Source organism: Nilaparvata lugens, chromosome 11 (assembly GCF_014356525.2).
Source record: "Nilaparvata lugens isolate BPH chromosome 11, ASM1435652v1, whole genome shotgun sequence".
In the NCBI taxonomy this organism is placed as follows: domain Eukaryota; kingdom Metazoa; phylum Arthropoda; class Insecta; order Hemiptera; family Delphacidae; genus Nilaparvata; species Nilaparvata lugens.
The window spans coordinates 11140749-11164113 of NC_052514.1; the positions used below are offsets into that span (position 1 = coordinate 11140749).

The following is a 23365-nucleotide window of genomic DNA, read 5'->3' on the forward strand; positions in this document are numbered from 1 at the left end:
TACAATTTGAAACTAAATATTGCAATTCTATGAATAAGGTTGTGGGTTGTGTTAGAAAATTTGTCAACGAAATAACAAGATATTTATTTATTTAGATAGATTAATTCATATTGAACTGAATATTGAGATGAATCTGTAGCAAAGAGATTAGAAGACTAGATTATTGGGAATCATAAAGGGGTAGAGCTGTACATTAATATTTATTTATTTATCATTAATATCATTTACAATCAACTTAAGGACATATTCAAGGACTTTAATATTTAGGAGACATTAAACAGGAAAAAAATGTTAAACCTATATAAACGAGTGTGAGGAGCTTTATTCATAGATAGAACTTTGCTATTGATCTGATAAGATAAATTCGAAATTGACATGTTGAAAATAAAAGGAATATTATGTGGTTTCCTGTTCATCTTGGTCAACTGTGAATATTCATCTTGAGAACAAATACAACAATCATTACTGTACGGTACTTATGAGAACATTTTTTAGGAACAGACGGTAATATTACCGTCTGTTATTATATTATCGACTGTTACTATCTTCTAATAAATGTTAACTAATTATTAACAGTGATCATGGTGATGATTTATTTTAAAAAATGAGGGCCTTTATAAACAACTAAACAAAAGCTACTCAGATCAACCAAAAATATGAGAATGTATAGTAAAAGAGTATGGAGTGATCCGTGGTCTAGTGGATAGAGTGCCTGCGTAGCAGCATAGAGATCCCGGGTTAAAAGCCTCTCAATACCAAACGTTTTTTTACCAGATCACTCCCGTGTTATCGGATGGGCACGTTAAACTGTGGGTCCCGGCTGAAGTATGACAGTCCATTGACAGCTTTAATTATATATTTAGGCGGTGGGACCTTCCCGCAAGGGACTCCCCACCAACAAAAGCCATACGAATTTACTTTTCTTGTGAGAATGTATTACTAATTTCAGTATAAGTGGGAAGGGTTAACATTATTTTGTTTTGCATAGGATTTAGTTAAGTATACTTCTAACTTCATTGATAAATTTCCATGACTTTCTCACTTTCTTCATTTCAGTGTGCTATCATCCTAACTTTAAATATGCTAGTTTTCGAATAAACAATGATATAACAAAATATAATGTAGGCCTAGATTGATAAGGCTACTCCTATCAAACATTCCAATGATGACTTGAACAGTTCCCATTTTGAATGGACTCGTAAATTGAACTCAAGACTACAGATTTCAGAAGCATCTTGTCCTTACAACTGTACCGTCAGCTCAAAGAAATTTGAAACGATAAAACAGTCAGTCTCGCTGACAGTTCTTCGTACTCCAAAGTAAAAAATCATGAAAAACAACATGAGGATATCGGCTCTTATGGATTCTGCAGCAATACACATTGTCAACAGGCACCTATATATCGTGCACTGTACTTTTTCTGATGGACATCTGCTCCTGTGCTCTGGATTTAATTGATAGCGAACTCCAATTTGAGAGAGCCTGCTTCAATTGTTCCCGCCCGGCTTATTTAAAATTGTATGAGTTGACTTGACTGTCTATCACTGGTGCTTTATTTGACGGTTTTTGAGATCGCTCATTCCTGTCAGCTCTTTGCTTACCCATCTCCATCTCTCTCTAGATCTTGGCGTACCCATCTTCTCTCTCATCTCATCTTTTTCCACCTCTTGGAGTACCCATCTTCTCTCTTATCCCATCTCTCTCTACCTCTTGGCGTACCCATCTTCTCTCTCATTCTATCGCTTTCTACCTCTTCATGTTCCCATCTTCTCTCTACTGCTCTTGACGTACCCATCTACTCTCATCTCTCTTCTCTGTCTACTCCGGTAACTCTTCTCTTCCGTTACTATTCTTGGCAGACCTGGACAGTCTACCGGAGCCATTACAAGTATCTTTCAACTTACTTCGTTTGTTCAGAACATGATATTGCCTGTTTCTTTGCCAGTTGTATCTTTTTCTATCCCCTTGTAACACAAAAAACTATAATAAATATACCAACCAAGAAAAAATATTCCCAACAGAGGCACATCAAGAAAAACTTGAGGATCTATAAATGAGACAGTTTTGTTCCAGTGATGCTGTCTGCTTACTGATTATCATCAACTTGCTGCTCTACTATGATACACATGGATATATATAATCATTTTTTTCAGCTCAATGCAGGTTGGGAGAAGCGGCTGTCAATTTTAATGATTCCAGAGTTCAGACATTGTAACAACTTTGCTGTTGAATAACAAAGTTTCAAGGTCTAAGGTTTCAATTACTTTTTCTCACTCAGCATAGTGAAACTTGAGATTAAGTCGTGGAGATCGAATTGATATGAACACCTCTGCCAAGAAAACATACAGTATTATAAATATGGAATAATTTCCTCATCGAAGGAAGTAAGAAAAAACATTAGATACATGGAAATCACCATTGAATGCTAATCAAACTAGCCGATTGGAAACATCTCCTGGAGAAATTGAGTCGAGAAAATCTACCTCTATACACAGTAGTTTTGTAAACATACATAATTATTATCATCTTGGATGAAAAAGACTAAGAAATTGTCAAAAACCACAGATTTATTGATACTTAAAAAGACCTTTTTTGGTTATTACATCATTGTCAATCTCTGATAAACTCTCAGAGCAAGGTGATAAACTCTCTGTTTCTCAGAGACCCTGCTCTGAGAGTTTATCAGAGATTGACAATGGTGTAATAACCAAAAACGGTCTTTCTAAGTATCAATAATCTGTAGTTTTTGACAATTTCTTAGTCTTTTTCATTCAATATGAATAATTACCACAATATCAACTCCTCAAAAAAAATTATTATCACATTATGATCATGCCAGTTTTTAATTGATTGTATTTACTGTATACAAACATACAAATTTGTATATACTAGTATTAAATATACAAATTTGAGAATGAACTGTTATGTGCTGAATAATTTACAAATTTTGCAAAGCTACAATTAAAGTGAATGCTAATGCAAGGTGGAGCAAAGCTGCAATAGATCCATGCATGAAGTATCCAAGTATTATCATGGAGAATTCATAGTCACATCCACATTATTATTATATTATATTATTATTAACTTTACGAACTCACAGCTAGAGCACAAGTCTTACTTTGCTGGCTGTCCCAAAACATATTTAGATTTATGATAATAAAGTATTATTATTTAGATAATTCACATTTGTGTTATGTAAGTAAATTTTGTATTAGACGGTCATGATTGTTGATTGTTGTTTATAATATAAACATATAATACAATCATATTATGATTGTTGATTATAAGATGTTCAATCCAATTAGCAAGATGTTTAACAAAATATAGGTGAATCTATGTTTTGTTTTGAAGCATCTCAATTTAAAAATAATATCGGGGCACCGAGCTTCGCAAGTTATTTTTATTTATTGATAAACGGAACACAATTCTCTAAAATGATCGTGTTTATATTTCACAGCTGGCTATACGTCATCTTATGAATTTCGGGGATGCGATATTTTGATTTTTCATACTCACTTTTTTACTATCCACAGCTGTTTCAGCCAAGGATGAATATTATCCTTTTAATGTCGTTCAGCGAGTTTTCTCAAGGATTACACCTAGTGCAATCGAATATTTATTTCATAAACCTACTATGTTCTAAATTTCGTGAAAATCGTTAGAGCCGTTTTCGAGATCCATTAAACATGAATAGCCAGATATAAAAATAACCAGATATAAAAATAACCAGATATAAGAATAACTAGATATAGAAATAGCCAGATATATAAATACAGAAATTGCTGGCTTAATTTAATGGGATACTTCGTGAAAATAATTAAGGACTGAAAATATTGTGACAACTACAAGACAACCTCTTTCGGACTATTTGTAACCTTATCTCAATTTCAGAGAAGAATAGCACAAGACTATGATATTTTTTCTCTCATCATTTTGATATGTACTTATTGTGAGAATCAATGAATAATAAAGAATGAAGAATATAATCCCACAAATTGATGAATTTATTAACAATCTTATAATGATAATAAATGAGGATTACATTTGATTAGTCTGCTAAGGGAAACTGACCGACTAATCCTACAATAATACAAACTAACAAACAATAGCCTGATTCCCATCTGGGAAAAAAGAATATTATTCCCACAAATTAATGAATTTATTAACAATCGTATAATGATAATAATTGAGTATTACATTTGATGAGTCTGGCAAAGGAAACTGATCGACAAATCTTACAATAATACAAACTAACAAACAATAGACCGATTCAGAACTAGGATACCACTAGAGAGAGAGAACAAACTGGAGTGCCTCGAGAGGACACGGCGAAGTTCAAGTTCTCTGAACTAGTTTCTTTTCTTCTCAGTGAGAGGAGAATTATTGATCCCGTATTGTGCAGTGTGCACTTAATGGCAGAAAGGTTTTAGACTAGACAGCGTAATTGGGATTTCGTCCAATTTAGACGATCTCGGTACTTGTGTAGGCTCTCTCCCACGTGGGAAGAGAGAGTAAGAGGGGAGAGTAAGAGGAATGAGAAGAAGTGAAGAGAAGTGAGGAGGAGTGAGGAGGAGGGGAGAGACAAATAACAGAAGGAGAGATGAGATAAAGGTCTGAGAAAGCTAGCAACCAGCGTCCAGCTACAATTTATCGTAAAGTACACGAATTATCGCATACTGAAAGGTTTCCATGTACACAGTGTGTTAATGAAAAAATGGTAGGAGTAGAAGTAAAGAGTTGATAGGAGCAAAGGGAATTGAAATATTGTATTTTATTAATTTTCACTCACAGAAACGGGTGCAGCTTTTGAATCGTCAGAGAAATTTGAAAAAGGATATTTGAAAAATGTACAGAAAAGAAGCGGGAGAACATAAGAATATTGTGGAACAACAAATACAGAGGGATGATGTGATCAATGATAAGTAGTATGAGTGGGAGAGAGAAGGCTGTAAATGAGAGACTGTTAAATTGAATGAAAAAGACTAAGAAATTGTCAAAAAACCACTGATTTATTGATAATTAGAAAGACCGGTTTCGGTTATTACACCATTGTCAATCTCTGATAAACGGAGATAAACTCCGGTAATAACCGAAACCGGTCTTTCTAATTATCAATAAATCAGTGGTTTTTTGACAATTTCTTGGTCTTTTTCATTCAATATGAATAATTACCAAAATATCAACTTCTCAACTACACAAAAAAGACTTTTAAATGGAAGAGGGAGCAAAATGTGAAGAAAAATACGAATTGAGAATACAAAGGTATAGAATGTGAATGTAGGAAAAAATACTGTAATGGGAAAAATACGTAAAAAATGAGAAATAGAATAAAGCTGCAAAATTGAGAGATCGATAGAAGGAGAACAAGCAAGGAAACTTTTGATGAGAATACAAGAGATATTTCAAAATTCAATCAGTGGGAGTAGTACGAAGTAAACAAGAAGGGAAGGGTGGAATAGGAGAAGATTAAGGAGGAGAACGTGGTAGAGGAGGAGAAAAATGGAATAGAAGAGAGAGGAAGATAATGTGAAGGAAGAGGGCGGTGAGAAGTAGGATGGTGATGGGAAGGAGAAGTAGAAAAAGGAGGAAAGAAGGATAGGGAGGAGGATAGAAGGATAGGGAAAGAAGGAGAACGAGAACGAGAAGGTGTTGAGAAAGAAGGGAAAGGAGAAGAAGACGAGAAACTAAGAGGAAACGGAGTGATGGGAGTATGAGCAGAAAGTATGAATGAAGTGAAGGATAGAAGGGTGAAACGGATCAGGACTAGATGAGGAGAAGAAGGACAATGAGTGGGAGGAATAGTGAAAGGAGAAGAAAAACAATACAATGAATGATGAAGAGAATGTAAGATCAGAAACAAGAGGAACGGAAGAGAACGTAGAATGAAAGAAGTGTCTGGGAAGAACAGCACAAAAACCTAGAAGCGAAGGTTGGTCATGTGTTGCCAATAAATTCTATATCTTATTCACAGAGCACCACGTTCATTTATGCCGCTTATATAGACAGCCCTCCAACTCCAACCTCTAGAATTCTATATTGCTGAATCTCAAACCGAAGTCATGGGCCTCTTTTTACGGTATTTTATTAACGTTCCGTTTCAATTCAATTTCGTCTGCTACTTCCCCCCTCCACACTTGTCTCCACACAGAGACCGCGAGCAAAATACGTGGAAATCGTTCGACACATACAAAAAACAACAAAGCTGTTCTCCTGTTCTCATCCCCACACAATCCACTCCACACCCGAGAATAATTCAAACATTTTATGGCAAGCCAAGTTTCCTCGATAGGCTGTGTTTCCGTAAAGAATCTATCGTATTTTCTTGCGAGAAAATCGAACCAAGCTCAAGTGGAAAGTTGTATTTATGTTTGTGTTCAGGACTCGAGTGAAACATTCTATTATTTTATACAATCTAAGTACCGGTGATCAAGTGGAGACCACTTGGCTTCAACTTGTTTACACAGTGATTTTGTTAAGTAACAAGACATTTTGTTGTGTTGTTTGGGGGTCATTTAATGCGATAAAAAGTTTACCAACCTGGTGGGTTACATGATAGTGAAGCAGAAATAGGAAAATGTAGTTTCTTGACTCAAGTTTAATAGACTTCAAGTTCAACTTGATAGGATTCAAGATATGCATATGATGGTACTTCCATAGTATGTTTATAGAGTTGCTGTATTGTTGGGCTAAAACAGTTTCATTCATCGTTTATTCAGTCTGTGGCTAAAGACATATGGCTCACCATACCCAGATATAGAGAAAGATGAAAAAAGATAATCGACAAGTTATAACTTTTGTTAATTTGATTATTTCGGTTTTTAATTTTGCTATTTTTTTTAAACTATTTTTCATCTCATATATGAGAGGCTTTTGTTGTGTGAAGAATGTCGATAGGGCTTATAATTTATTCATGAAGCTCAATATGTGAACCCAGTGGTTTGAATGTCCAATACGAAGAATCGTGTTGGTATAGTGAAGTCCACGTTATAATGGCAGTGTTTGATTGGCAATGGTGGGCTATTGCTATCCTTGTCTATCATTCAGCAAAGCAGATAATTATATCTCTTCCTCGCTTTGCTCTGTTGACAGATTGTCTTTCAACAATGTAGAATTAATAATTAATTGACAAGATAATTTCATCTTAATTATGAAAAATTATTAAATTATGAAAAATAATTTTTCGCTTAATAAAATACAGTTGATTATTTTTAACGAGAATAAACAGTTAATATTACATCAATGAACCTTTATCAGCTACCGTCTATAGAAGACATTAAAAAGACTGAGGATCGGCAACGTTGTTCTATCTTTCTCCACTGCCATTATAATGTGGACCTCACTATGGATGTTTTTGTTTCTACTCTTCATTTTCTCATTGGTCAATAACTTGATTGAAAATTTTCCAACTTTCCATTCTATAACAACTTAATATATTTTTTGTTAGTTCAGAAAGTTGAAGCAAACACAAGAATTCAATCAAGTATAAAATATTAGTGAATAATATATTCAATAAATTCTCCCTGAAGTTGATCGTTCATCTTCCAACATCCATCAATAAGAATTGAATATGTACTACCGATCTTCAATCATTTTGGAGTGTGTAAAATGTTATATTGATAGGAACTGTAATTATAGTCATTGTAATAGAATATAATAGAAAAACGTTTATTGAATAAATAAGCTACCTCAAAGAGGCTAATTGAAAAGGTACCATAATTATATATTGAAAATATAGTTAACAATGTTGTAATCAATAACAGCATAATAGTTCAGTATGATAAGAAAGCTTCTATTATACATCCACTGTTGAATTAATCAATGCATTCAATTTCAAATAAAATTTAATAAGATTGGATTCATTAAAATCTATTGGACATGCTTGGAACGGGATCAAATTCAATTGAAAAGAAGTAACTGAGCTATAAAGTTTTATAGGCTACTTGAGACTAATCCACTATTATTTTAATAGGGGTTATTTTCAGTGGTATCATTTGACACAACCCAACTCAACATTGATTTATTGGTCAGATGAATTGCCTTAGTACTGTGAATTATATCAGGAATCCATCAATTTTATCTCCTTATTTACTCTCTATCACTTACCTCCAATTATTTGCTATTTGAGGTAGAATAATTACTCAAGATTAGAAAAAACATCAATTCATTAGAAAAATGCTCTATTATTCTAGAATATTTCCTTGTTAACTGTTCTTTCAAGCATTAAAACATGGAATAGATATTTCCTTTGTAGATCCCTATGCTATGTTTCCTATGCACTTCAATTTGAATGCATAAAACAATTAATTTCAGTTGTTGACTCAGCCTGTTGTCATCTCCTAATCATGATTATTTCTCCCTGTGATTTGCTTCTCTCTTAATAAATAAAAAAAATGAAACATTTTGTTTTCATATTCATAGATTCCAGCTTATAAGAGTCTCATACCTCAATTACCTCACATATTTTCCATTATTTGATGTAGTTAGTCAAGTTTCTCGTCATTCTGTTCTCTATTGTTATTGTTATTTCTCTCAATAAATAAAAATAATGAAATATTCTGTTTTGAAATTCATCAATTCCAGCTCATAAGTGTCTCATACTTCCATTATCTCTCATATTATCAACATTTTGATTTGGACAGTATAATATAAATTGGAAATTGGACAGTTTTGGGCATGAGCCTGTTGTGCCTTTCCTAATGTTAAGTATTTGTACACAATGTGAATAAATAAATAAATTAATGAATAAATATTGTCCATTTGTTGTTGTTATTGTTAATCTAGTCAATGCGATATCAAGTACAATAACCGTAACTGGAAATTAATAGGATTAAATTGGAAAATTCAATTAATCATCACTCCGACATTGAGTCAAGAAAGACTTAATTGGTAAATCTTGATGAATAAAGTCACGTGATTAGAGTTCACCAATCAATAACGACCTATTCAAGCAACATGACTGTTGACATGCATTTAAAAAGCGGCACAAAACTTAATTGTTCGTGAAAAATGTTGGAGTCTTTTTAGAAGATGAAAAATAGTCCTACTGATATTCTGACATCGTCTTTGTTATAGCCATCAATGGAGGGATGCTGAAACAATAGTGCCAACCATTTGCATTTTGGAAAGGGGTAAAGGAGTAAAGGGTGGATTGGAGAAGAAGTGGAGGAGGCAGAAGGAGAATAAGCAGAAGAACAAGAACAACAAGAAGTACTTTCAGGAGAAAAACTACAAGATGAAGAAGAACATCAACAACAACAACAACAAGTATATTTAGGAGGAAAACTACAAGAAGAAGAAGAAAAAAAAGAACGAGAAGAAGAAGAAAAAAAAGAATAACGAGAAGAAGAAGAAGAAGAAAAAGAAGAAGAAGAAGAAGACAAAGGAGAAGAAGAACAAGATGTGGGAAAAACGATAGGGAATGTGGAGAAAGACAAAAGTCATAGAGTCATGAAGGGGAAATCGGATGAAGGAAAAAAATAAAGGATAGTTTAATAGGACGAATAATAATGAAGGAATAATAATTGCAATCAAAACATAGTAAGAAAGGGGAGAAAGTATGTGGAAAAACTCAAATTGGGAGAAGAATCCAGGTGGAATAACAAAACATAAGAGGATCTGTTATGAAGAAGCTGATACAATGAAATGGATGAAGCACAGATGGATGAGGAAGTGAGTGGAATATTGGAAGAAAGAGTAAGAAAATTTGTAGTTTTGATTGATAAATACATTCGACAGAAGATGTGAGAGTGATACTTATTCATTTATCTATTCATTCATTATTGTATAAAACACTATAATCATAATACAATTATGACATTGGAGGAAAAACTAGGCTGAGCCTGTACTATTTCTCTCCAAAAATTTTGATAAAATGTTAATGTTGTCCAAAAGTTAAGGTTATGTAATCACACACTGCTTCGTCACATGAGTTATACCATAGAGAAACAATAGCGTAAGTAGATATCCCATGGTATAGGGTGTTTATGTCGCAACTTTTACTGTTATCTCAAGCCGATTACTGTCGATTATTGTCGATTCTTACTGTTTTGTTTGGGTAAGAGTGTATGAACGGCACAATATGAGAGACTAGCAGCGTCATGAAGCTTCACGGGAAGGAACTACGTGGACTATCGGCTTGAGATAACAGTAAAATTTGTGACATAAACGCCCTATGTACCATGAGATATCTATTTATGCTATTGTTTCTCTATGGTTGTACATTGTAGGACTATAATGTCAAGATATTTATTATAATATTATTGGGAGCATTTTCACGGAAACCCATCGAGAAAACACAAGAATACAAAAATCACTACAAATGAATATGATTAAGACATGAATTGAATAAGTGAATAGTGAAAGGATGGTAGACAATCTCCAAAGATGCGTACAGATATACGCGCCGCGAACATGAGCAATTCACTCTTAATCAGCTGACTATATCTGTATTTTACAGAACGGTAAGATACAGATATAAAAAGCTTGGCATCAGCTGATTAAAAGTGAATTGCTCATGTTCGCGGCGCGTATATCTGTACGCATCTCAAAAATGAAGCATCAATTTGAAGGTGACTTATATAAAACAAACCGGAACTGAATACCCCTTTGATGATGGGGCAGTAGGACAAGTTACATTGAGGTAGGATACATATAGAACTCCTGAGTAAGCTACAGATATACATTCACAAACATTACTCCACATACAAGTAGAATAAACCAGCCCATTGATATTTGTTCCCCCAACTACATACGACTCATTCAGTGCGATATGCTCTTTTATTGTACGCTGATGCTGTGACGAAAGCTTGTGTTGTTGAAATACAGCCTGGCTTTTCATAGGGCGAGTAGACCTGCTTTACACACAGACAAAAGAAGGAGAGGCCCATCAGCATGCACGGTACAGAGCCAGTTAATGAATTGAAAATGTTTCATTATTGTCTAGGCTTATTAGCAGATAGATGTACACGCTGACTATGAGACGTGCTCATTTTCATTCCACTCATTTCAACCGTCATAACAAACAACCAACGAGAGAAAATAGACAGAGAGAGAGAGAGAGAGAGAGAGTGAGAGAGAAAGAGACAGTGACGATGCTGGAGAATAGAGATTTTTCGTCTGGCTGCATTGTTTGTTCCTTCCACGCGTTTTTGTTCTTTATTCAACTGGAGTAGATTGAACAAAGTTTGAACAAACATTTTGGGCGACATGTAAGCAATCTACATAATGGTGGTTTTTCTGAATGTGAGCACATCATCTGTCAGTCAGGAATAATTTCAACAGACACATTGTATGCATTTTCAGGTGACGTGAATACGGTACCTAGGAATAATTCCAACCGGCACATTATGTGTATTTTCAGGTGACTTTGAATAAGGTACCTGGCTGACATTTATGTAGAATCGATCTTAAACAAAACTTGTACATTTTGGTGAATTCCACTGTTAACAATAAGCTGGAGACCTATGGATGAGGCTATTCAGTTACCAAAAGATTGAAATAGTATTATTATTCTATTCATATTCATTAGTTGGCCCAGTTCTGGAGGTTTTCACTGTAAACTGAAGACTATGGATGAGACTATATCATGTCTCCGAAAAATTGAGTTTCGATATTGATTCAATTTACTGAAATAAATAATAATACATTGTATAGAACACTTATTGACATGGGCTGCTTATAAATTAATAAAACAAAATAAATCTTAGCACTCTTCGTTTTATATCAATTAGTAAACAGTTATTGAATTTTATTTTATTTTAGAACCTGAAGATGGTGTAAACCGGAACTAGTTGTTCAACTATTTTTAAGTTTTTTAAAGAATAAAGGGTGCTATAAGATTTATTTTGTTTTATTACATTGTATAGATATAACCATAGAGAAACAATAGCGTAAGTATATATCCCATGGTATAGGGCGTTTATGTCGCAACTTTTATTGTTATCTCAAGCCGATTACTGTCGATTATTGTCGATGTTTACTGTTTTGACCGGGTAAGAGTGAATGAACGGCACAATATGAGAGACTACCAGAGTCATAAAGCTTCACGGGAAAGAACTACGTGGACTATCGGCTTGAGATAACAGTAAAAGTTGCGACATAAAGGCCCTATACCATGGGATATCTATTTATGCTATTGTTTCTCTATGATATAACCATACAGATGAAGAAAGTCTTCAGTTTTTTCTTGTACTGATAGTTTAATGAATTTGAATGAAAAGGAATAATAGGGTTGATGAACGTAATAGGGTATGGGGTTGGATGAGTAAAGCACATTTTATGAAGATTTTCAAGATTTTACTGGAACAGATTGTAAATTCGCCAAAATACAGCAAATTATAATGGAATCATAATAATATATTATTATATCTTTGTAGAATCCTGTACTGAATTAGAATACAAAATCATATCCACTCTATGATTAAATGTGATAAATGTAATAACAAAATGATCTTATATTTATCAAAATTATATTGATACCTGTGAATAACGTACCATTCGATAACGATCATATTCATCCGAGTAGTACATGAGTAGCCTACCTATTGAGAGTGAGAAGTATACTCATTCTCCAGAAAACGGGAAATGATATATTCCTTTGATGCGTTTTAAAGCAATATGGAATAATTTTATTTTCTAAAAGATAAATTGCTGAAAGAACTTCAACTGACCCTAGACGTGTTGAAAGTTGACCATTCATAGTCCAGTAAATGGTTAGTGCAAGGATAAGTTTGGATCACTGGTTACAAGATAAATTTCTTCTGTCGCAGACATTACTAAAGTCTAGCTAAGTAGTAGAATCTCCCCATCCAATAACGTAGGTCAGCAAACTCCCACCATCGAACATGAAACTTCGGAAAATTATAACTTTTGAAAACTTCAGAATGTTAGCTGGGAGATGAGAAGGAATTACAGTGGAGAACTTTCAAAACTCCGTCGAAAATCTACGAAAAAATCACCATCCACCAATCGTTTCCGTGACACGACTTTAAAGTGCATCTCATTGGCTGAAAAGCCATATAATTTGGAAGCAAACTGTAAGAATATAAAAAGAAAGGGGGTTAGGTCCCCCAACTTCACCCCCCAACCCTCCGATCATCAGGAAAAGTCAGTCTGCAGTCAGTTCTTCTTCTTCATCATCAGAGTTGAGTCGTTTAGTCAGAAAGTGGACGAACGATCGTCAGCTTCTTTATAACGCACTGGGAGGTCCCTAATATGAATTTTGGCCGTCGGATCAGCGTAGATCTCTTATCATCATCATCAGCATCATCGTCATCATAATCGACAGATTGCGAGCAAGCGCGCGTGCGCGAGTGGGTTTGGTTTGGCCTGCAAATTGTGGAGAACACGAAAAAGAAGAGGAAGAAGGAGAAAAAGAAGAAGGGGAGGAAGAGGAACTGGATGGCATCAGACGAAGTTTATAAGTTCACTGGATCAAGATGAACGAAGATATCGAGTTTTGAGTTTAATGAATAGCAACTAGTCAATATATCGGCTTTCAAAATATTGCCCTAGGCTGTCAGTGTTATCTGAAGAGTCATTTTTACCACGTAAGAACAGCAACTTCATCTTCTATCCTTCGTTCAAGACTCTGATGTTGACGTGGATTTTTTACTCCATCTATTATTATAGATCGTTGTGCGTTGTATTTTGTAGAATGTAGTTTCATGAATGAAATGTTATGAATGTGGATGTAGTTTCCAGGATGTTTTTGATTCTACTATAACGAATTATATTGCAAGTTCTACAAAATATTCCAGTATGAAAGTAATCATAATTCTGTAGTTCTGTGTCTTTTACGGTATAAAACCGTAATTCTGTAGTTCTGTGGCTTGGTCCATGAAATACCAATGTCAATTGACGTCGACAATGGCCTTTGGTCATTAGTAGTTCATACACTAGGCCACAAAATAACTATTCAATTCAATTCGTTTATTTCCACTTGGCATACAATACATGTACCTATTTATATTTTGATATTCAACAAAATAAGAATTGCATTTTTACAAAAACAGTACAAAGAACATATTGATTGAGTGGAATTCCCCCAGTAAGACTATGCGTCTGAGATTGGGGGACAGTTCCAGCAAGCAGTATTATTCAGTAGTTATATTTACTATAAATTACAATATGTGTGATTAAAATTACAAAAATAAGATTCAGATAACAGTAAGTGAATTATAAATGATAACATAATTATAGTGTTGGGTGTAGCTTGATATCTAGAGTGGGAGAGCAAGAGGACCCAAAAACCGGAGGTATTTTATTGTTTTATAAGCCTTTATTATGTTTTGAAACTAATGTTATGATTTAGCTTTGACAATGACATTGTTGGTTCTGAGACCAAGTCACAGCATTTACCGTATTTACCGTATTAATTTATATTAGTAATCCGATAAAATTATCCTCAGTCTTCACCCAAATTTCTCTGAATTTGAGAACTCATCTATTGTAGTGAGAACTCAATTAGCAAACTTCACTCCACTCATGTTTTTCAAGTAGAAACCAACTTTGTCACTTGGCTTCAACTCGACTATAGTGAGGTCCACGTTATAATGGTAGTGAAGAAAGATAGCAGAACATCGTTGCAGAACCTCTGTCTTGTCAATTCCTTCTATAGACGGTAGCTGGTACAGATTTATTGATGTAATCTTAACTGTTCATTCTCGTTTAAAATAATCAATTATATTTAATTCAGCAGAAATTATATTTTTCAATAATTTCATAATCAAGATGAAATAAATATTTTGTTGATTAATTATTATCAATTCTACATTGTTAAAAGACGATCTGGCAACAGAGCAAAGCGAGAAAGAGATACCGCTATCCGCTTTGTTGAAATATAGACAAGGATAGCAATACCTTTCCCAATTAAACACTTCCATTATAACGTGGATCTCACTGTAGTTTGACATAACTATTTTTTTCTTTTGAAATCCATCATGGTATCCAGTATCCTAGACAGGAGCAATTTCATAGTTTTTAAAATACTGTGGTTAACTAAAATTTATTTACTTTACAATATGTTTAGCAGGAGCATAAATATTATGAAAACTCGGAGCCTAGACAACACATGTCTATTTTATCCACAATAATTTTAGTCGAACAATATAACGCTTCGAGCTACTTCTACTATTACAACATAATCAGATCCTATGACAAGAGGTGGATCGGTTATCTCTATAAAAAGCGAAATGGCACTCACTGACTGACTGACTGACTGACTGACTGACTGACTCACTCACTCACTCACTCGCATAACTAAAAATCTACCGGACCAAAAACGTTCAAATTTGGTAGGTATGTTCAGTTGGCCCTTTAGAGGCGCACTAAGAAATCTTTTGGAAATATTTTAACTCTAAGGGTTGTTTTTAAGGGTTTAAAGTTCGTCTTTTAGCATGTATATTCTTCTTCTCCCAATCTCTTAATTATAATTGAAATCTCCATAGCATATGTTACTATAGAACTATAATCTAGATAGAGTACCTATTCGAAACAACTGGCAAGTAAATTAAAAATTTTGTCAGGTTGGCATTAAGTTGAGTTGACTTTGTTAGGTTGGCACCAAGTTGAAGATTTAAATGCATTTATCGCGGAAAAATTGTTTGGGCACTGCTACTTCAATCCTGGGAATATTATATTACTAGCAGTCAGGCTCGCTTCGCTCGCCATATTCGTTTAGCCAGACGTTTAGTCTGGATCCCCGACTGGATCGTCCTAACATATGATAAAAAAGCTGAAATGAAAATGCAGGCGAGCGAAGCGAGCCTGCTGATCTCATCCTTGGACGATCCAGTCGGGGGTCCAGGGGGCGGAGCCCCCTGGCTAGACGGATATGGCGAGCGAAGCGAGCCTGACGGCTAGTAAAATATAGAATTGTGGGTTATATATCACAGGAATTCACTGACTGTGTTGCTCGATATTAGAACTCTTCAAAAACTCAGAAGAAAATGATAGATCATCAGCATGAAAGTTGCTAACATGAAAGTTACTAGATATCACTCATATAAGTTACTAGAAAGTCACACAAATTACTGACTCCATTAAGTGTAAAATCAAATTTCTTGAGTGACCAAAGTGAATAATAGGAGGATTCAATAATCTTCCAGAGGAAATTGAGTACCTACTTCAAATCAAAAACTAAAAATTAATCATAATTTTATTGAGTTGTTTCACACATGGATGTTTCTAAAGAACATCACGTTTTGTCCGATCTTACTCAATCCTTCATGTACTTGAGTGTTCACTGTAATCAATTGGAGAGATTATTCTCCCATACTTATTACATAGCTGGCTGGTTGCAGCTGAGTCTATTCAGGTTCAACCGGATCCTAAACCACGTGATTAATTTCCGTTATTTATTAAGTACACCATTCAATCATTTAATCGAAGTACAAAAACGGTCATGTAGAGAATAATAAGAATAAGAATACTCTATCATGTTTTTCTCCCAACAGAAACCAACGATAATTCTACTTGAAGCAAGAGTATTAATGCTCATATTATTTTTCTATCATGAAACTTATACGGTTTAAGATTCCATCAACATAATAGAAACGAATACATCAATGTTGGGTATTTAGAGGATTATTAAGCTTTGGTTATTGGAAGAAGCAAGTTTATATTTTTGAAAAAATAACGAAAAGACTTATTTGAAGAAATGTATTGAGTATGTGTGGTGGATTTATTTTGTTTCTTTCCATTCACTCATCATTTAGATTTAGATCATTCCTTGTGATATTATGAAGAGGATTGTCTTCGTACTTTCTTGTAAGAATCCCTCTTCTTAGTACGCTGCTTCTACATTTGTTTGGAGCCTCGTCAATTTAGATTAGACCAATACGTTTAAAAATACGTTTTATCAAAATTTGGGAATGGAATAGATTTGGGCCAAGCCTGTTGTTCCTTCCTAATCATATTTATATGATTTGTGATTCTGTCCACGAATAAATAAATAAATGAATAAATAAAATCTTACGAGCTTGAATTCCTTCCCGAATGAATGTTATTGATAGATAGGTTCCAAGCTACGCTCTCAAACTACTAAACTTGAATTACCAATCAAATAGCTTTCAAGTCAAATTACTATTACTCGTTAATGGATATACTATTCTCATTTCAGGCTACTATTTTGAATGTGTAGGTTCTTACTGGTGAATAAACAGTGTGTGACCTGATCCATGATCATGATCCTATGATCCATACTATAAAACAAACAATTTCAGGAATGCACTTAATGCTCCAGAGAGAACTGGTAATCCTCAAGAAAATCCTGATGATGGTTACGGAACTCCAAAAGTAGAAGACATTAAGAAAATGTCGTCTAATGATCAAGACTGTACTTTCACTAGACGATTCAAGAACAGTCAAGAATCTGGAAGGCATAGAGGGTGTCAGCGGAAGAGATGTTTTAAGAAGTTGAAGACATAAATCCACTCAGACTAGAAATAACAAAAAATCCAAACGGTTTGAATATCTCACGCCAAAATATTAACAATGAATATCTCCCACTGAAATCAAAACAATCATACTTCATGCAAATCTTCTTCAGACTAGGAGGAATTTGCGGCGCAGAGAAATGGAGGGAGATCAGCCAATTGCAGTGATGGATTGAGTCATAGGTGGAAGCGAAGTTGTCAATTTGTCGAATAGAGACAGTCGAGTCTGTGATTGCAGAGAGGAAACTTCCTAAGTTTAACATGAGCGCTTGAATACTCACTGGAAATTAGAGAACGATAGCCGGCAAACAACGGCAACATAGCAGCCGTTGTATCCCTGCCGCTATATGCCTTCTCTGCTGCGCATGTGCATCACAAGTCGGAAGTTAATTTGAACAAAGTATAATTAGATGTGGTTGATTGGATTACTTGTTGAATTTGTGAATGACTGATTGCTAATCAATGACGGATACATGTGCAATCCATTAATATCAGGAACTACATTCTTGTTTCCCCAATTTCAGGAGCTGTAAGAATATTATTTGGGGAACCTCCTATCCTAAGAACTCGTTACAAGTTTCTCATATGTTTAACAAAAAAATCTGGTGTGGCGCACTCACACTACTTTCCTTGACGTTATGAAATTTGACCACCTGACGCTAGCGTTCCCGCGCATCTCTAGTCTACTATTCAAAGATCTGAGCCAGCTGGTGAAAGGACAATAACGCTGTAGACACATAAGGTCTGCTATCTCTTCTTAGTGGATGATTCAATAGAATCAACAGTTGCCAACAGTTTGCAATTGAATAATCACATTTTCTCGAATTTCGAGCTTATTTTCAATTTTAGGTGAAAATGTTACTGAACATTTATTGTAGAGATTTTCATGCTCAATCTTTTACATTTGAAGTTTTTTGTTTTAATTGTATCTGGAGCCTGATAATTGGGAATCTAAAATCACACTTTGCATAGATGGGGTGGAGCTACTGTAATTTTTACAGATATGGGACTTGTGGCAGTTGATATAGCTTATCAATGATGTTTTTAGGTATAAATTTAATCAAAATCGTTGGAGCCGTTGTCGAGAAAATCGCAAAAAACCGTGTTTTTGAGAACATTTTCTCTATTTCAGCCGCCATCTTGAATTGCATTTGATCGAAATTGTTCGTGTCGGATCCTCATAGTGTAAGGACCTCAAGTTTCGAATTTAAAGTCATTCCGTTAATTGGGAGATGAGATATCGTGTACACAGACGCACATACACTCACAAACACACACACACACACACACACACACCACACACACACACACACACACACACACACACACACACACACACACACACACATACAGACCAATACCCAAAAACCACTTTTTTGGACTCAGGGGACCTTGAAACGTATCGAAATTTAGAAATTGGGGTTTTTTTTTGGAAAGCTTTTTTTCCTTATCTATGGTTAATAGGGCAAGGAAAGTAAAAAATTGTCATCTCTCAAGAGAACTGCCACTTATGATCATTGATTTCTGATTGAAGTCATACCTCATACCTTTCACCTGTTCATCAGTTATTTCGTAACGATTCATGCATATCTGAGTCAAGTACTCTATTTCAATTGAAGTTTCATTGCTGTGGTTTGGGGGTCTCAGCATAGCGGGCTGCGGTATAGTACGAGTAGTCATCTGAATACTTATTACAGTCCAAATCGTAAATCGAATCCACGTTCTGTGGTGAACTCTACAGCTCCATACATTCCATGACTCTACAGAAAATAGGTTCTACAGAGAAGACAGGTTCACAGAGAATTTCTAATTCGGAGTGAGAGACCCTGAGCAAACCCAAACACAAGTAGGTTCACATCATCAAGAAGAGCATATTCTTGAGTGAATCAAATATAAAACTTATGATAAATGAATGAGGAGACACAAGTGGCATAAAAAGATTCTTAAACCAATAGAATCCAACAAGGCTCCCACTTATTGTTTGCTATAGTGAGGTCCACGTAATGATGGCAGTGGATAAAGATAGAAGAATAGCGATGCCGATTCTCTGCATTAATTAATAATAGTTTTACACTGTCAAAAACATAATTGGCATCGTTGTGGACCTAGAAAAGGATAGTACCACCGGCTTTGTCGAATGATAGACAAGGATAGCAAAACCACAGTTGATCAAATACTGTCATAAATAGCGTGGGCCTCACTATATTATAGCATAGACATAGTATGAATTAATATGTTTAGAATAGCATTAGGCTAGCACACAAGATGAATTCAACATTAATATGTCCCATAATAATTATGCGTGCTAGCCGAATGATATTCTAAACATTGTAATTCATACTGTGTCACGATTTGTCACGATCCCTGGGCTGCTCAGTGCACAAAAACAATAGCAGAAGGAAACTAAGCACTGCACTGGGAAGGTGGAGTCTCAGCATCACATTCATCTGTTTAAAAATAAATATAATCTCAAGAAATCCTCCAGTTTGATATTATATAACACTAGCCGTCAGGCTCGCTTCGCTCGCCATATCCGTCTAGCCAGGGGGCTCCGCCCCCTGGACCCCCGACTGGATCGTCCGAGAATGAGATCAGCATTTTTCATTTGAGCATTTTTTTCATATGTTAGGACAATCCAGTCGGGGGTTCCCCGATCTGGACCCCCAGACTAAACGTCTGGCTAAACGGATATGGCGAGCGAAGCGAGCCTGACGGCTAGTAATATAATATTCCCAGGATTGAAGTAGCAGTGCCCCATCAATTTTTCCACGATAAATGCATTTAAATCTTCAACTTGGTGCCAACCTAACAAAATCAACTCAGCTTAATGCCAACCTGACAAAATTATTAATTTAGTTGCCAGTTAACAACTGTTTCGGAGAGTTACTCTATCTAGATTATAGTTCTATAGTAACATATGATATGGAAATTTCAATTATAATTAAGAGATTGGGAGAAGAAGAATATACATGCTAAAAGACGAACTTTAAACCTTTAAAAACAACCCTTAGAGTTAAAATATTGCCAAAAGATTTCTTAGTGCGCCTCTAAAGGGCCAACTGAACATACCTACCAAATTTGAATGTTTTTGGTCCGGTAGATTTTTAGTTATGCGAGTGAGTGAGTGAGTGAGTCAGTGCCATTTCGCTTTTAGATATATAGATAGAGGATAGATTCAAGCAGCAGTTCATAAATTTAATAGAAGGTGGAAATTGAAGTAGCAGTGCACAAAAGAAGATGCAACGCCTTACAAACACTTCAGTTTCTCCAGGGGTCATTTTTTGGGACCTCCCAACATTTGATTTTCTTGCAGGTAATGAATTTTTAAAAATTCAGCTCCCTCCCAAGAGTTTTCAAGAACGCAATATGCGTCCAAACAACACCCCCCCCCCCATCGAACCACAAATGGTCACCAAGATTTGGAAATGATAGGCCTACAATAATTTCATTCACATTATAAAAACTTGTGAAAAAACCAACTGAGAGTTAATTCATGCAAAAAATTATCACATAAGATGCATATTTTATTCAAGGTCTCTCCAAAAACATAGGCTACTATAGTTTACCACAGTTTTTCGTAGGAAACTAGACTTGAATTCGTGAAAATATCGTATCGATTGAAATATGTAAGGCTACTGAATTCATTTATGATTCTATTCTGATAGAATATCATCCATGCATGATACTAACCACTATCGATTACTTTTACAGTCAATAGTCCGTTATTCATTACATCCTACACAGATAAACATTAAATTTGAGCAATAAATTGAGAATGAAATATGAAAAAGTAAAGTATGTAACTTACAATATGTACACAGGACGCCCTGCACTGCGCCACCCTCAGCGGGGATGCGATCTCCTCACTCAAAACCACACAAAAGTTTTCAATTAAATAGAAAATCGAAACGGCAAACAACAGAGATTTCATCATTGATTAGGAATACAAACACAACCGCACAAGATACACAAAAGGTGGTTTACAGCTGTCAAAACAGATCACTGAGGAAAAATTACAAAAGAAGGATGTTGAATTATTGTTCACTTTGGTGGGAAAATTTGAGGATCCAATAACTTTATGATTGATTAATCAAGTTATGTTTTTTGATCCTTGTAAACACATGAGTCTGAAAACACTAGTCATGTTCGTGTAGTGAAAGATTTTAAGTTCGAGATTTAGATGTGTGCATTTGTGAAGGGGGTACACAGAATGTTTGTTACGCGCTCGAAAACTAACCTCAAAATCGATACGCACGCAACGGCGGTCAACACACGACTGGCAACCTCCCGAATCCGGGATGGTGTCTACTTCGAATTTTGGCCGCTAGGGGCGCTGGGTACGCGGAGCTGGGCCTTCTTTCCACTCTTGAGCAGGGGCCAATTTGTGGTAGGGCCTTCTTCAGTATTTCTTTCAAGTCCAAACAGTGCTTGCTTTTCGAGAGCCTGGCTACTAGCATACAAGCAACGGCCGACCGACCGCTTACTACTACTTTGTGCGTGCCAGCGATGAGTTAGAATCACGCACCTGAGTGTCAGACAGAGAGGAGAAACCACGCACCTTGATGTAAAACAGAGAGGGAGCGACAAAACCTCAAGAAAAAAGAAGAGATTCGAGTGTACTACGTGCACGCCACAACGAAAATAATAATAAAAAACAAAGAAACCGTCGACGACCGTATATAGTAGGAAACTACAAGAAGTACAGAAATAATAATTATGGCCGTGGATGATAAAAAGGATTTCTAGCATCAGGTGTACACTTCTGTGAGCTTGGAAACAAACACTGCTTCGCCCGCTAAGTCCACACTAAAATAACGGTCAAGACTGGTAAAGCAAGATTAATGTCGGTGGTTCCATCTTTGCACGTGGACTGGCAAGAAACAAACAAGCCACAACTTTATTCGCACTTTTACACAATGTTTGTATAGCTGTGTTTGCTCGTACTGGACAAATAACTGCTACACAACCTCTGAATCAAGTTTTCTTTGTACAGTACAATATTTATGATGGTCTTGTTAAAGAGCGATGTTGATTCCAAGTTGATCAAATCAAATCAATTTATTCTCACAATTTACAAATAATACAGTTACAATACATTTATATATACCCTTACGTTGTGAGAGACTCACATGTAGGCTTAAGCCTGTGTTTGTGAGGGCCTGGCGTAATTCGCTGAATTTAAAATCGATAAACTAAATTATGAGAATTAATATTATATTAAACTACAATCTACTAGATTATTATAGACTCTAATAAAGATTACAATATACCAGTAGATATACAATATTCTAGTGGGTAGTCTATTTGTTACATTGTGTATAACTATTGTTATTTGAACAGAATAAAAATTATAAAACTTACCCTATATAGTTGGCACTAATAGTTTAAACTCGTCAAGAGCAATTTCTAAGGCTGATCACACACCACGACAAGACAAGACTATTGAAAATCAACTCCACAATTTTGATATGGCTGGATTTTTAATTCAACGTTCAGTAACTCAGAAAAAACAGTATGCTCAGGAATCGCATATCCACTGAAAAATGATGAATCAATGTGTATAAAATTTATTACTGACCTATCAAAGAATAACAACGAGAAAAACTTAGATTGGAGGAAGATTTATTATGACATTCCGAGAGTGATATATGATGGCGAATTTTGTGAGATTAAAATTTTGTTCGCAGCCGGGAAAAAGCAGTGGATGTTGCCGAAAATGGATAAAACAAGAAAAAAGCAATTTTTTCAGGAATGAAACAAAACGAGCTCAAAAGTAATGGAAAAAGAAAAGTGCTGATAAGTGTGAAGAGCAGAGAACTAGAGTTTGCTGGTGGATAGAACGAGAAAACTCTTTTTCATGGAGAGGAAGGGAGAAAGAGAGAGCCTCAGTGAGTGAGTGAGAGAGAGATAGAGACAAATATCTGAAAATT

General features: G+C 35.3%; 1 protein-coding gene across 1 annotated transcript in view; it reads right to left on the reverse strand.

Moving 5' to 3' along the window:
* The window catches only part of LOC111045522, a 111300-nt gene extending 89416 nt beyond the window's left edge, over positions 1-21884 (reverse strand). The window contains exon 1 of the mRNA XM_039437584.1: positions 21244-21884. Within this exon, the coding sequence (XP_039293518.1) occupies positions 21244-21369 (126 nt within the window). The 5' untranslated portion in view covers positions 21370-21884. The remainder of the gene's footprint in view (positions 1-21243) is intronic.
* Positions 21885-23365: the final 1481 nt, after the last annotated feature.